This window comes from Eurypyga helias, unplaced genomic scaffold (genome assembly GCF_000690775.1).
Source record: "Eurypyga helias isolate BGI_N326 unplaced genomic scaffold, ASM69077v1 scaffold12729, whole genome shotgun sequence".
Lineage (NCBI taxonomy): Eukaryota > Metazoa > Chordata > Aves > Eurypygiformes > Eurypygidae > Eurypyga > Eurypyga helias.
In genome coordinates this window covers 7,728-20,717 of record NW_010272765.1, presented here as the reverse complement: position 1 = coordinate 20,717, position 12,990 = coordinate 7,728, and the positions used below count along the sequence as shown (strand labels likewise).

At 43.9% G+C, this 12,990-nt stretch overlaps 1 protein-coding gene across 1 annotated transcript in view; it reads left to right on the top strand.

Moving 5' to 3' along the window:
- The window catches only part of SLC23A2 (solute carrier family 23 (ascorbic acid transporter), member 2), a 28,328-nt gene extending 15,731 nt beyond the window's left edge, over positions 1-12,597 (top strand). The window contains exons 7-15 of the mRNA XM_010159242.1: positions 795-976; positions 3,918-4,038; positions 4,698-4,854; positions 6,398-6,545; positions 7,148-7,253; positions 10,142-10,271; positions 10,389-10,526; positions 11,636-11,731; positions 12,237-12,597. Coding sequence (XP_010157544.1) covers positions 795-976; positions 3,918-4,038; positions 4,698-4,854; positions 6,398-6,545; positions 7,148-7,253; positions 10,142-10,271; positions 10,389-10,526; positions 11,636-11,731; positions 12,237-12,469 — 1,311 coding nt within the window. The 3' untranslated portion in view covers positions 12,470-12,597. The remainder of the gene's footprint in view (positions 1-794; positions 977-3,917; positions 4,039-4,697; positions 4,855-6,397; positions 6,546-7,147; positions 7,254-10,141; positions 10,272-10,388; positions 10,527-11,635; positions 11,732-12,236) is intronic.
- The last annotated feature ends 393 nt before the right edge of the window (positions 12,598-12,990 follow it).

Below are 12,990 nucleotides of genomic sequence, written 5' to 3'. Positions count from 1 at the left end.
TGTGGAAGGTGAATACGCAGTTAGCAAATCTGGTTCATCCCAAGGTGTCTTATTCTGATAAGACATTGATTCTCCCAAGAGACTTGCTGAAATATATCCAACTCCTTCTCCACTCGCAGCACTGCAGTCTGAACTTCGACGTGCTCTGCAGAGCCCAGGATGAGGGTTGTGCCCAGGCATCACACTAGGGCAGTAGATAGCATAGTCCAAATTAAGGCGTGTGTCATGGAATTTATCTCCCATCCCGTTGCTTTGGGCTGCAAACTTTTTCTTAATTAAAAACAACCCCTCTCTCTTCCCCATGTTCAAACCATAGCTACATCCTGCCAAGAGCCCTGCAGCCAAGAGGGCTGACAGTCTCCTGAGACCACAACGCTGCTCTATACCAGCTTCTAAGGAGCACTTGTGAACAATGCAGCACACACTCTGCCCCTAGGAGCTAGGAGCATCACCTCCGTGGCGCCACCAACCCTTGCCGGTTCGATCTGAGAGCTTAAAGGTTAGCCTGGAACCCAGGTCTGCTGTCTGACAGTGTGATGTGCTATCCACACAACTACCAGACTGGCCCACTGGTCTGTTGTGTAATAGTTTTGTGGAGAAAACCATAAGTGTTATGCTTAAGCAATAAGTCACTTAAACATAATGAGCTGTTTTATGACGAAAAATTTGCTGAGTTCTTCTGTGTCACTGAATTCTTTTAACTGCAGTTTGTAATCCAGAGCAGAAAAAGAAATGTTTTGGGTTTGCTTTCAAGATGCGACTGAACAGTCTCTTTCCCGTTCTTGTGTGTTCAGATCCAAGGTGCTATTATCATGTCCTCCTTGATAGAAGTGGTGATCGGTTTGCTTGGCCTTCCCGGCGCCCTGTTGCGATACATTGGACCTCTGACCATCACGCCAACCGTTGCTCTCATCGGCCTCTCTGGTTTCCAAGCTGCTGGAGAAAGAGCAGGCAAACACTGGGGTATCGCTATGTTGTAAGTACTCCTCGGTGTTCTTGGCTTAGGCCAGGGGGTTCCGGTCGGTAAGTCATCATGCAGGAATTTTGGAGTGCCAGGGAAAAGCTGGAGTCTGCTTGGCTGGCAGAGGTAGCATTGCAGTGCTCCCAGCATGGAGAAACACCGTGGGCAGGAGTGTGAGTGGGTCTGGATAGGGTCAGCTGGCAAACCGGGAGTGAGGACAGCAGCAGCTCCAGACGAGGAGGAAGGACAGGACAATGGCTGACAGTGAGGTGTGGAGAACAGAGAACTTTATAACGCAGTAGTGAGCCTGGGGGCCACTGGCTGGGTTGAATTCAGTGCTATGGAAAAAATGCTTTAGCCAAACACCAGAGAGATTAGTGAACAACTTCCATTTCTATTTTTATGATGCTATCATGTACGTTTTCTTACTCTGCAAAAGCGAGCAAGTACCACTAGTAGTAGTGGCCCATTTGTCATCATTACTGGTTTGCTTACCTGTAGCCGGGTCTGTGTGACGACAGGGAGCGTGCGCATTTCCATGAGTGCCATCAGCCCATGAGGCATAAGTCGACAGATTCCTATGTAGTAAACAAAATGGCTTTTAGAATGAATTTCAGGACGTGATGTGTGTGATTCTGGAGGTAAAGATGTCAGGGAAATTAAAAAATCGAGGTTAGTGGTATGAAAGGAAGTACCTGAGGAAAACAGAGAGAAGACAGAAGCTTCCTGTGAGATGCTGTGGATAACCAGCCACATAAGGATGGAAACCACAGTTTAGGGAGAGAAAAATTAGCCAAAGCAGTTGCTGTATTCAGTGTACAGCGACCAACTTTGTGCTGGCCCTGGGAGGGGAAGGAACAACTTGATGAGATCAGATTCTGATCTGACTAATCTGTTTGCCCAGTACTTTGAACATGTAAAGCATTCTGTAAGTGCAGCTCATGATTAAAAGGGCTATTTAATTCTCTTTTATCTTGGATGTTAGCATCATGAATATTTTTGTAATTCTATTATGTTAAGCAGCTGACCCAAAGGAATGTTTTATTTTCCTGTAAAACAAATTTTATGCAAGTTGAGACTAATGTTAAATCAATCAAGCAGACCTTTGGTGAATGGGACATGGAAACGTGTAATTAAAGTTGACATTTTGCAGATGGAAAAAAAAAAAAAAGATCTATTTAGGAACAGGTTTTAAATATTACCCAGTCAATAAGCATTTCTGGCCTCTGCCACGCACAAATGTGCACTAGATTGTTGACAATAACTCCATAGCCACCTAGAGCCGTTCAGAAGTAACAAGATGTGGCACTTGGAATTGTCTTGGCTGCCCTGATGAGATAAAAATACTGCCTTGCTCTCTAGCCCAGCAGAGTAACACCTGTGGAAGAGCTGTTCTCCTCCAGCAGCTGCAGATGCGATTTGACAGGATTTCCAGTTTCCCAAAACAGTTTTCTGACCTCACTTGTTGTGCAGGTGCCAGGCTGAAAGAATTTAATCCTTAAAACACGTTGCCTCGTGATCTGTAAAAAGGGAAATTATTCCTGAATTTGACTCTGCCTGTACATCTGGTGAACAAAAGTGTGTGTTTAGGTGTTCAAAGATCTGGTAATGTTTTACAGAATGTCAGTGAGCCCCCTGCCATGTAGCAAATATAATATTCTGCCTGCTTTGAGGAGAAGCTAACTGGGAAACTCATTCTGATGCTTTCAGTGAATTGGGTTAAGGGGTTTTGTTCATCTTTCTGTCTTGCCTCTCTCATGCCATGCAATGCATGTATCTTCCTCGACGTTATTTGCAACTCTGCACTAAATAAATCGGCTGAAAAGCCCCTGGCCGCAGGGCTAGCAGGGCAGGATAGCTGCTGTTAGGGAGTGGAGCCTGTCTTTCATAATGGCCTTTGGGAGAGATGCCAGAATGGTTCCTGAATGCAAGGAAAAGGTGCCTTTATCATTTGACTCTAGTCGGGGTAAAGGCTATAAATGACACCCTTCTAGTGCAGAGCTCTTTGTTCCTGCAGATTGAGGAAGAATAAAGCTCTGTTTTGTTTCTTACAGTCTGAAACTGATCTTGGACAGAAAAGGGAGGGAAGCTTAAAATCTGCCTTTCGGGGGTTATTTTAAGTCAGCTGATAAAACCATAATCTCAAATTGCAGAAAAGCTTTGCTTCTTCAGACAGCTTGACTCTTTGTGCAGCCTTTTGGTAGCAAAACTGGTTTGGGCTATTTCAGAAGTGAGCAACCCGCCCTGGCTTTGTATGTGTCATGGCAGTGAACACCTCTTTTAGCTGTAGAGTTGAATGTAGAGAGGAGCCCGGCAGTTTTGATGAGACATAACACTTGAGGCATCTAAAAACTGTAATGAACTGCGTTACTGGCAAACTGCAGTCAAATGAAATCTTGGGTGGGGGAGCTCTATTCTGCTTGATTTACAGCTTTTTAGTGAAAGGGGCATATGCAAAAAAATTGTGGGGTTGTTAAGAATTGAAGCAGGAATTTCCTTTGACAGTTTTTCAAGTGCATTGGAGTTTTATGCACATTTTGAAATGTAAAAATTACTGTGTACTGGTCTCTAGTTTTCCTGTTTCTTCCCATTTGCTAGAAGTAAAGATGCTTCCTATGCAGAGCAGACCTGCACACCCAGATCGAGTTTGAGAAAAGAAGGAAGCAGTGCAGCGTAGCTCTTCACTGGTGTCTGCTTAGTTCAGAAGCTCTTTATTCATTTACCTGGTTTCATTTACCTGCTGGCTGTTGTTGCAGCACTCGTGGATACAAACTACATTGTTTTGGCTTTCGTGGAATAATAATATATTTACGATGCCTTGTGCTAAATTTAAAAGGTACCCTTAGATTTTGTGTCTGAAGAGCCTGAACAGGTTTGTGCTGAGAAGGATTTTTGACATATTGGTGCTAACGACATGTCTCTCTTGTCCCACCCTCCTCCTCCTGCTTTTTCTCAGGACTATTTTCCTAGTATTGTTGTTTTCTCAGTATGCCAGAAATGTCAAATTTCCCTTACCCATTTACAAATCCAAGAAAGGATGGACAGCGTACAGGCTGCAACTTTTCAAGATGTTCCCCGTAAGTAATTGAACTCGTTCTTCAGTTGGCAAAAAAAATCCCTAATTTGTGTTTTGGGTGTTTTTTCCCTCGGTTTTGATTCTTCGTAATACTACAATAGATGGCAAAGGTGAGATAAAAGCTTAGGTGGGCTTATGGGAAACCTAAGGAAATGGCTCGTTCACCGGAGGAAACAGTGTCCTTGTCGTTTTACCAGATCCCATTCTGGTGTCCATCTCTTATGAAGAGTTGTCAGGGTGATGAAGATAGGTAGGGAAGCAGGTTATGTTTATGCATGCGGTGAAAGCCTAAACTGAGCCCTCCAGAAAGGGATGGTGAGCTCATTATCTCCTGGTCCTAGGAAAGCAACACTCCCTTCTGCCACGTGAAAGCCTTCTTTGTATTTCTCAGGTAAAGTTGAGACTGACCCAGTGGTGTGTTTAAGTGCCCATTTGGAGACTTTCCCATGGGTTAGGGGGTCAGTTTGCTCTAATTCTAAGGCTTTTGTAACAGCGCCTTCGTTAGGGGCCGGCGGGAAACACCTAACAGGTCTATTACAGGATTTGCTGCTTGTTCAGGCCTAAGCACACACTCAGATACGTGTATAACAGGCTGTGCAGGAGCTGCTGTTGATGAATGAGAGTGTATCTTAAACGGCTCTTTTTTCTCCTCTTTCGCAGATCATCTTAGCTATTTTGGTGTCATGGTTGCTTTGCTTCATCTTCACTGTGACCGACGTCTTTCCCCCTGACAGTTCGAAGTACGGCTTCTACGCTCGCACAGACGCACGGCGAGGAGTGCTCTTGGTAGCTCCGTGGTTCAAGGTTCCTTATCCTTGTAAGTGTGTCTGATTTAAGGTCTCTTTTGCTAATAATATGCCCGTGGGTATCATTTCTGTTCTCTTCAGGAGCGCTGCTACTTTTTCCCTCAGCTCTGTATTCTGATGTACTTCAGCATGCACTGACCCAAAGACATCGCAGGTGGGATGATGGGTCTTTTCTTGTTTTCCTCTTAATTAGATACCTTAAGGTCTCACCCGAGAACAACTGAGTCTCCGAAACTTGAGTCTGTAGAAAGCACTTGCAGGGTTTATCTAGGTAACTCGTGACTTGTGGAAACATAGTGTGAGTCTGTGTAACGTGGATTTGCAGGGAATGGTTGATTCATTTGTACTTTTTTGGTCAGCTGCTGTTAGTCTTATCCAGTAACAAGGATGGGTTGTTACGACTCCTTAGAGGTACTCAAGTCATGGATTCTCGTCATTCTAAAGAATCAGTAATGTGTGGAGCTTTTTCCAGCTTAATCCACTTCCCTGCCACAAACACGCCCGTTTTTGAATTAGCACAGCTATTAACAGCTACACAAAATTGTCCTGACTTGGCACTGGAATCAGGGGGACGGGCAAGCCAGAGAATGCCGGTCGATGCTTATCGAAGGACACAAAAGTATTTACAGGAGAACGCAAAATTCTTCACACGACATCGTGAATGTTTGTGTTCCTCTGCTGGCCACCTCAAAGTTTAAAACTGTTAAAGGCATGAGAGAGAGTTGCACAACTGGTTCACCCTTGTGCTGATCAGAAATTAATGGGAAGTCAATAATTATTCTATTAATCAACTGAATAATACTCTACTAGACTAGAAAGATAGAAATGATTAGGAATACTGGCACGTTGTAATGAGGAGCTTCCTTGTGGTTTGCCATATGCTTTGGTTCTGATTAGTTCTTAAAAGAAACCACTTCTACAGCAGCACTTGCAAGATGCATAATAGGAGTTTTTGGGAAAGAATAGGCGGAAAGCTTCTCCACCCTGATTAGACCTTTCTTATTTGTGAAGCCTTGTTCGTTCACATTTGTGAAAGTTCCTTTTGTTGCAAGAGGCTCATCTATTTCAAAGAGATAAAAGCGTCAAGGCAATTGCTGTGGAAAACCTGCCAAGCTTTTTCTGCAGGCTTAAATTAATCTTATTTTCTTTTCTATAAAAATCTGGAGTTGGAAAGGGCGATGATCATAGCTCGCTGTTGGCTATTCTCTTTGGTAGACTAAACTTGTAACCAAAGACTGAGTTTTCAGAGCAATAATAATTAAGTGGCGTTCGCCTCGCCAATCAGAATGGGGTTTTCACAAGCAGTAGTTCAAATTCCTTCCTTCTGAACAGGAGGAATTTTTTTGGTGGGGTTCAGGGTCTTTTGGGTTTTTTCCAAGCGTGATCAAAGCTGTCGGTTAGGCGGTTTGCTCCTTTCATCTACTTGAACTTGCCAGACTCTCTTACTGTGAAGGGAATTTGTTGATTCCATTAAAGATGAATAAATTGCTGTATGTTTTGATATCTAAATTGTTTTCTGTGGCACGAGAGATTTCAGTTTTCTTTTCTTCACAGTTCAGTGGGGACTGCCAACAATTTCAGCCGCTGGAGTAATAGGAATGCTTAGCGCAGTCGTTGCTAGCATTATTGAATCGATCGGAGATTACTACGCCTGTGCCAGGCTGTCCTGCGCTCCTCCTCCACCTATTCATGCAATAAACAGGTATGTCAAAGAAACAAACGCTTTTCAGTGTCTTAAGCTACCTTTTTTATTCCCCCTTTTTTTTTTACCTTTTTTTTTATTCCCCTTTTTATCCCCCCTCCTCCTTGGGACAAGACAGGAATGTGTTGTGAGACGAAGTGTTACGGTTGGGTCAAACACAAGGGCCAAGGAGCTGAAATATAAGATGCAACTGTCATGTCAAATTATTCTGTGGCAATTGTAGCACTGGAGACCTAGTCCTGCTCCTCCTGGAGTCTGTGGAAGTTGACAGTGCAGTTTCCATGGGGACAGAACCCTAAATCAATTCCGGAATCAGGGTAGCCTGTGGAATGTACCTGAAAGGCAGCTCTAAAGAGCAGCTCGGAGTTTGACTTGAATTATGTTGTAATTTCACATTAGTGAAATTAGTAGATATCTAAGACGCAGAAAACATAACTCGACTTGGTTTTCCAGGTGTCTTGGAGCTTGAAATGTGGGATAATAATAATGTGGGATAAAAGAATAGTTCATGTGGGACAGATGCCTTACCAGGCAGCCGCGTAGCGTGCAGTCTCTGACGTGAGCCTGCGCTCATCCAAGGTGACTCTGTTTGTGGTCTACAGAGGGATTTTTATTGAGGGTCTCTCCTGTGTTCTGGATGGAGTTTTCGGGACAGGGAACGGTTCCACTTCTTCCAGCCCTAACATTGGTGTCCTGGGCATCACAAAGGTAGGTGCTTTACCTTGATTACTTAGTCACTTGGGGTTTTTATCTCCTTGGGGTTTTTTTTTATCTCCTTAGTCACTTGGGTTTTTTATCTCCAATGGCTTACGCCGTTGTCGTGTTGCACAGCATGATCTTCTTCCAAGACATCATACTTAGCACTTGGTGCAGACAAACTGTACACAGCAGTCTGAATTCACACTTGTCTGTACCTGCTGTTGTCCAGTGGGAGTGCATTCTAGATAAGAACGCCAAAAATGTCATTTTTATTCAGAGTAAAGGACAATTAGAAAACCTGCATAAAGCAGATGATGCTAAATAAGCCGTCTCTTTGAAAACCAAGGCAGCATTCCCAGGGCTTCAGGGTGGTTTGAGTTGAGGCATGAACACCATAAACTGCATAGAAACTGAGACTCCTTTGGGTGTCTTGGCTCTGAAAGCATCGCTAGAACTGACAGTTTTTCATGTCTCACTTGACCACACCGTGAAACACAACGTGAGGTCCTTGGGTCTTTACGTCTGTACTAGGACACTGCGCTGACCCAGCCAGAACAGGAGCTGCCATCCAGGTTGACTTCAAAGTTGAACGTACCCTAAATATTTCTTTCCATCACGATAGGTTTTTAAGGCCCTGGGCATGCTTAGGGGATTACAGATTTTTTGGGGTGTTACTCAGCAAAACATATAAGCACTTGAGGAATTGCTTTGTTCCCGTGCGGAACTGGATGGGTGCGTGAATGCCGTGCTGAACTGGGAGACCTTGCCCTGCAGATAGATTTGCTTGATACTGTGAGTTTAACCTTGTTAACAAACACCAATAAAACGGGCAGGAGTAATTTATGTTGTAAACCTTGCTGCGTATTTTGCTTGGAAGCTGTAAATCTCCTTCATGCGTACAAACAGAAGATGTATGCCCTGCACTTGCAGTAACTCATCCCTCTGACTTAAACCAGTGTAGATGATGAATTTGCCTTCAGCCATTTTTTTTCTGCACAAAGGATGATTCTGTTCGGGTTTGGGGTGGAATATGAATACTCACAGCACCATCTGCTGTCAGTATAAGTCCTCCATTGAGTTGCTGATGGAAATTTCCCAGAAGAATCCTTAAAGAAAGGCTTTATTCTGTTCTGCTCCCTTCCTGATGTTACTTCCTAGGAGTTGATATGAATTAACAGCACTTTTTTATTAACGGTCCACAGACATGAATGTATGTTTTGCTTTGGAACAGGGAAAATGGGATGTTAAACTGGCAGCCGTTGCAGAGAACGGAGCTAAGAGCAGTTAGGGCCGTTCAGAGCGCGTGATGGAAGAGTGAATGTGCCTTATCCAGAATGGCACAGCTGGATGGCTGTGCTCCAGTGTTTTGTCTTGTTTTCCTGTCTGCATACTCATTCCTAAAAACCTCATCGTTTTTCAGCTTCAATTTATATCAAAGTAGATTTTTGGCGTGTAGCTACGCTGCTCTTTATTTGGGAGAGGGAATCTTTAGTGCTCACGAGCAAAGACCACGTAGTCCTGCTGATCCTGTTACACCAGTGCATTTGCCTCCCTTGAAATCAGTGTATGATTACGCTTGGAATTTAAATCTGGAGGCTTCAGCTGGATGTAAATACTGGAAAGTCTTTGAGCTAGGCTGTGGGCGAGTTCTGTTTGATGAGAGGAGAACCAATTATGTCTGATTAGCTGGGGCAAAAGGATAGGCAGCTTATGCCATAATGTTGGGGTGAAATGGATGCTCCACTAATGTACTAGGTACCGTATTGTGCACTCCAAAATAATCACATTAAGTGTGTGTACGAGTGCCTGGGAATAAAGATACCGTTGGAGCTAAATGCTGACCAGGATGCACTCGGTACCTTTCAAAGGAGCTTAATTTGTTTGCCTTGTAGGCTTGAGCATTTGCATAAATCAGTGTCGCTGTCGTGCGTGTTTTTTGAAGAATCTGCCTCTTCCATGCAGGAAGATAATTTTAGAGCAAGATACTGCTGGTCATAAGGAAATGAACAACTCCATAAAAACCAGAGGGGTGCAAGCTAACTTCTGTTGTCATCCTAGTGAACACCCGAATTTACTGGTCCAGCTTCTGTCTGTCGGTGAGCACGTCTCACCTGACAGCTAAGCAGTGAAGAATATGGGCGAAAGAAGTACTTTTACCCGTAACATGCCTACTGTATCTTTTTTTTTCCCCTCTCATTTCACTCATTTAGCTCAGCCACACATGACTGACAACTTAAGCCTCAAAGAGAAGTAGATATTAATACTCTGTAACAGGAGCTTTGCTGGAAACCACCCTACCAGCATTACGGGGTGGTTTTTTCTGTCCCTGGGACACCTCTTATGCAAGTATAACACTATTAAAATGTTGACCATTTGGGTTTATCAACTACCAGTACAACCTAGTGCCAGAGAAATACTGCCCGCAGCTTGAATACTTAAAATAAAACTGGGAAGGAAGTGTGCAGGCCCTTGGTTTCACAGCCTTAGCACGGCCGTGATTTGCCTGTGAGGTGAATTCAGTTCTGGTTTCGGAGGGATGTTACAAAATCAGGTGATAGTCTCTGTCTAAAAAGCCTGCATCTGCTTCAGGGCAGCTGCGTGGTAGGTAATGAATATGTTTATTTTTGTATGAAACACGTGGATTTTATGGTTTTTTCCATTTGCATCCCAGTTGATCTGTTTGCCATCTCTCCTAGTTATGGTCTGTTTGTTTCTGTACACCAGGCTGCACCACATCTCGTGGTTATCCTGCCCAGAGCTGTTGTAACACCACAAAAACACACATGGAAGCTTGAAAAGAAGTTTTAAATGTGGAAGAGAAGGATAAAATAAAATGCAAGGCATGAAGCGGAGCAAGTGCAAATTTTTTCCAGTGTCCTTTCCGTTTTGTTCCGCAGGTCGGAAGCCGCAGGGTTATTCAGTACGGGGCAGCCTTCATGCTCTTGCTGGGGATGGTCGGCAAGTTCAGTGCTCTCTTTGCGTCGCTGCCCGACCCCGTGCTTGGGGCCCTCTTCTGCACGCTCTTCGGTATCGTATCTCACTCCTCTTTGTGTACTCTGTGGCTCTCTTTTTGTTCTAGTGTTGTCTCTACGTGTGTGTTTTTAAATAAAAGTACTGTATAAAAGTGGTTTTATTTCTTTTTAGGGATGATAACAGCCGTGGGTCTGTCCAATCTCCAGTTCATCGATCTAAATTCTTCTCGTAACCTGTTTGTACTTGGCTTTTCCATTTTCTTTGGACTCGTCCTTCCAAGCTATCTCAAACAGAATCCACTGGTCACAGGTGGGTGTTTCTGCTCATGTACAGGAAGCGTACTTTTGCCATGTACGCACGTGTGGGAGATGTACAAGTACAGAGCAAGGCGAAGGGTAGGTAAGAGAAAAACCCAAGTGTTTTGGAGAGAATAAGAGCTATGGGTGAGAAGCTAGGGTGTTCAGAGGAGCATCGATAGAGATGTGAACGGGATGTCTCGGTGGGATGCGTCTGAAGTGGTCCCGCTTTCTTTGAGTGCTATCGTAGAGCGATGGAAGGAGGCGGTTGCCGGTTGGACTGGGAGAAAGACTGAAAGGGTGAGTCTGAGTTGTAAATGGTTTTACAAGAACAAGGGGAAGTGCCAAGGTAGAGCTTGGAAGCTAGGAATTGGTTTGGTTCTGAAATTTTTTGTCACTGCGGACGTGTTCTGAAGCTGAATTTTAATGAATTGAGTTTCAGACTGTTAGCCAAATTACAAGTTTGGTGAATTCATGGAGGTTTTCTATTTTAATACTGTCTTCTCAGTGTTGGTCATAGGAACAGGAAAGGAAGGCTCTTGACAGGAGTACTTGATTGGGGTTTTTACTGGTTTTTTAAAAGGAAAAATTAACTAACGTACAGCTGTTGCTTCAGAACCAGATTTAAGAGCATATCCAGCCTACTTCAAGTTGTTCAGAAAAGCAGATAAGTGGACTTAGGTGATGATACATTAATACGATGTTGTTCCCTGAATTGGTGCTAGGAAGTCTTGCCCTTTTAAAAAGTGAAGGTTTATAAAAGGAATTCTTTCAGTCCATATGACTGTACATTATGAACATTCCTCCCTTTCCATTTTGTAGTTTTCTGTTTGGTTTAAATTAAGCAGTGGTGTCTGCAGGAGAAACTGAAAAGGCATTTCATGAGGTCTTTGTAAGCAACTGAAAGTTCCTGGAGTTGTGTTTTGGGAAAGAAGGGGGCCCCGTGGTGGACTAAATTCCTTTAGAATTCTTCCACATCTGTTCCCATGGGGTTTAAGAGTCCTATTTGAGCAAATCCCTCCGTGAACTCTAGCAAGTTTTCCCAGTTGCCCCGTAAAGCGGTTGGATTTGTATATGTACTATAAAAATTCACATTCTAATTATGTTTTTTTCCTGTTCCAGGAATAGCGGGCATTGATCAAGTGTTGAACGTTCTCCTCACGACAGCCATGTTTGTCGGTGGCTGCGTGGCATTTATTTTGGATAACACCATCCCAGGTCAGCGTGAGAATTTGTCGTTTTATCCGAAATAACGACGGCAATAGCGCAGCGTTGCGCGGAGGCAGGAGATGAGGAAAAGATTACTGCATCTGCTGGTGGCTTCTTGAACACCGGCAGCAGGCGGCTGAACACCTGCGTGCCTCAGTTTCCCTGGGAACGCTTTGAATCGGCCTCAGGTTAAGGTCTCCAGCCTATTAAGCGTATAAGCTAGCTGATAAAAATCAAACCTTCAGGAGCCAGTGTGAATTTTGAGAGATCCAAACCTGCTTCCATTCATTTCAGAGCAAAAATTTCCCTCCGCTTGCAGTTACAAAATAAAGCAGATAATGGCCATTTCCAAGAAACCCTTTTTCCCCCTCTTCCTGCCTCTTTGAACGGTCTAGAAGATTTTTCCTGAACATGGTGTCTGACCCTTGGGGTTTTCTTTCTTCTCTTCACCTCTGAGCGTGTTTATAGAAGGATATTCAGCGGTATATTTAATTCCTTTTATTTTTTCCTCTAGGAAGCCCTGAAGAAAGGGGAATACGGAAGTGGAAGAAAGGCGTTGGTAAAGGAAGCAAGTCACTGGATGGCATGGAAACATACGATTTGCCTTTTGGCATGAACTTTATTAAAAAATACAGGTGTTTCAGCTTCCTGCCCATCAGCCCCACCTTCCTGGGCTACACGTGGAAAGGCTTCAGGAAAAGCAGTAACTGCAGGAGTTCAGACGAAGACTCGGAAGCTACAGTATAGCCTTAGTTGAAATTCTATTATCTAGTTGTAGTAAAAGATGTATTTGCAGTTTCTTGCTGATTAAGAAGCATTAAAATATATGTTTTGTATATCTGCATTTAAATTCTGGTACCAGAGCTGAGACGGATTTTTACCAAAAAAAAAAAAAAAAAAAAACACCAAACCAAGCTTTGCTGTTGTGGGTGGTGGTGGCCAGATCTAGTGTCTCTGGGTCAAACCTGCGCACGCTCCTCTCGCTGATCCCCCGCGGCTGTAGGGGCCGGGTCTGTCCGTGTTCAACCGGGGTGTAGGTTCCGGAAGTACGTAGGTGCCGTGGAAAACCGTTACGCTTTAGGGTGATGGTAGTTAAGGCGTTGACGCTGGCGTGTTGGATGCGTTCGTTGCTGGCCGTGGTAGTCACGCCGGAAAATTTGGCTCATGGGAGAAGGGCTGGGGGGAAAAAATGCTTACTTCTAGTCATGTCAAATCCCATATATGTTGTTTTCTACTCACTGATCTGCACATTCCATGTTTTCAGCCCC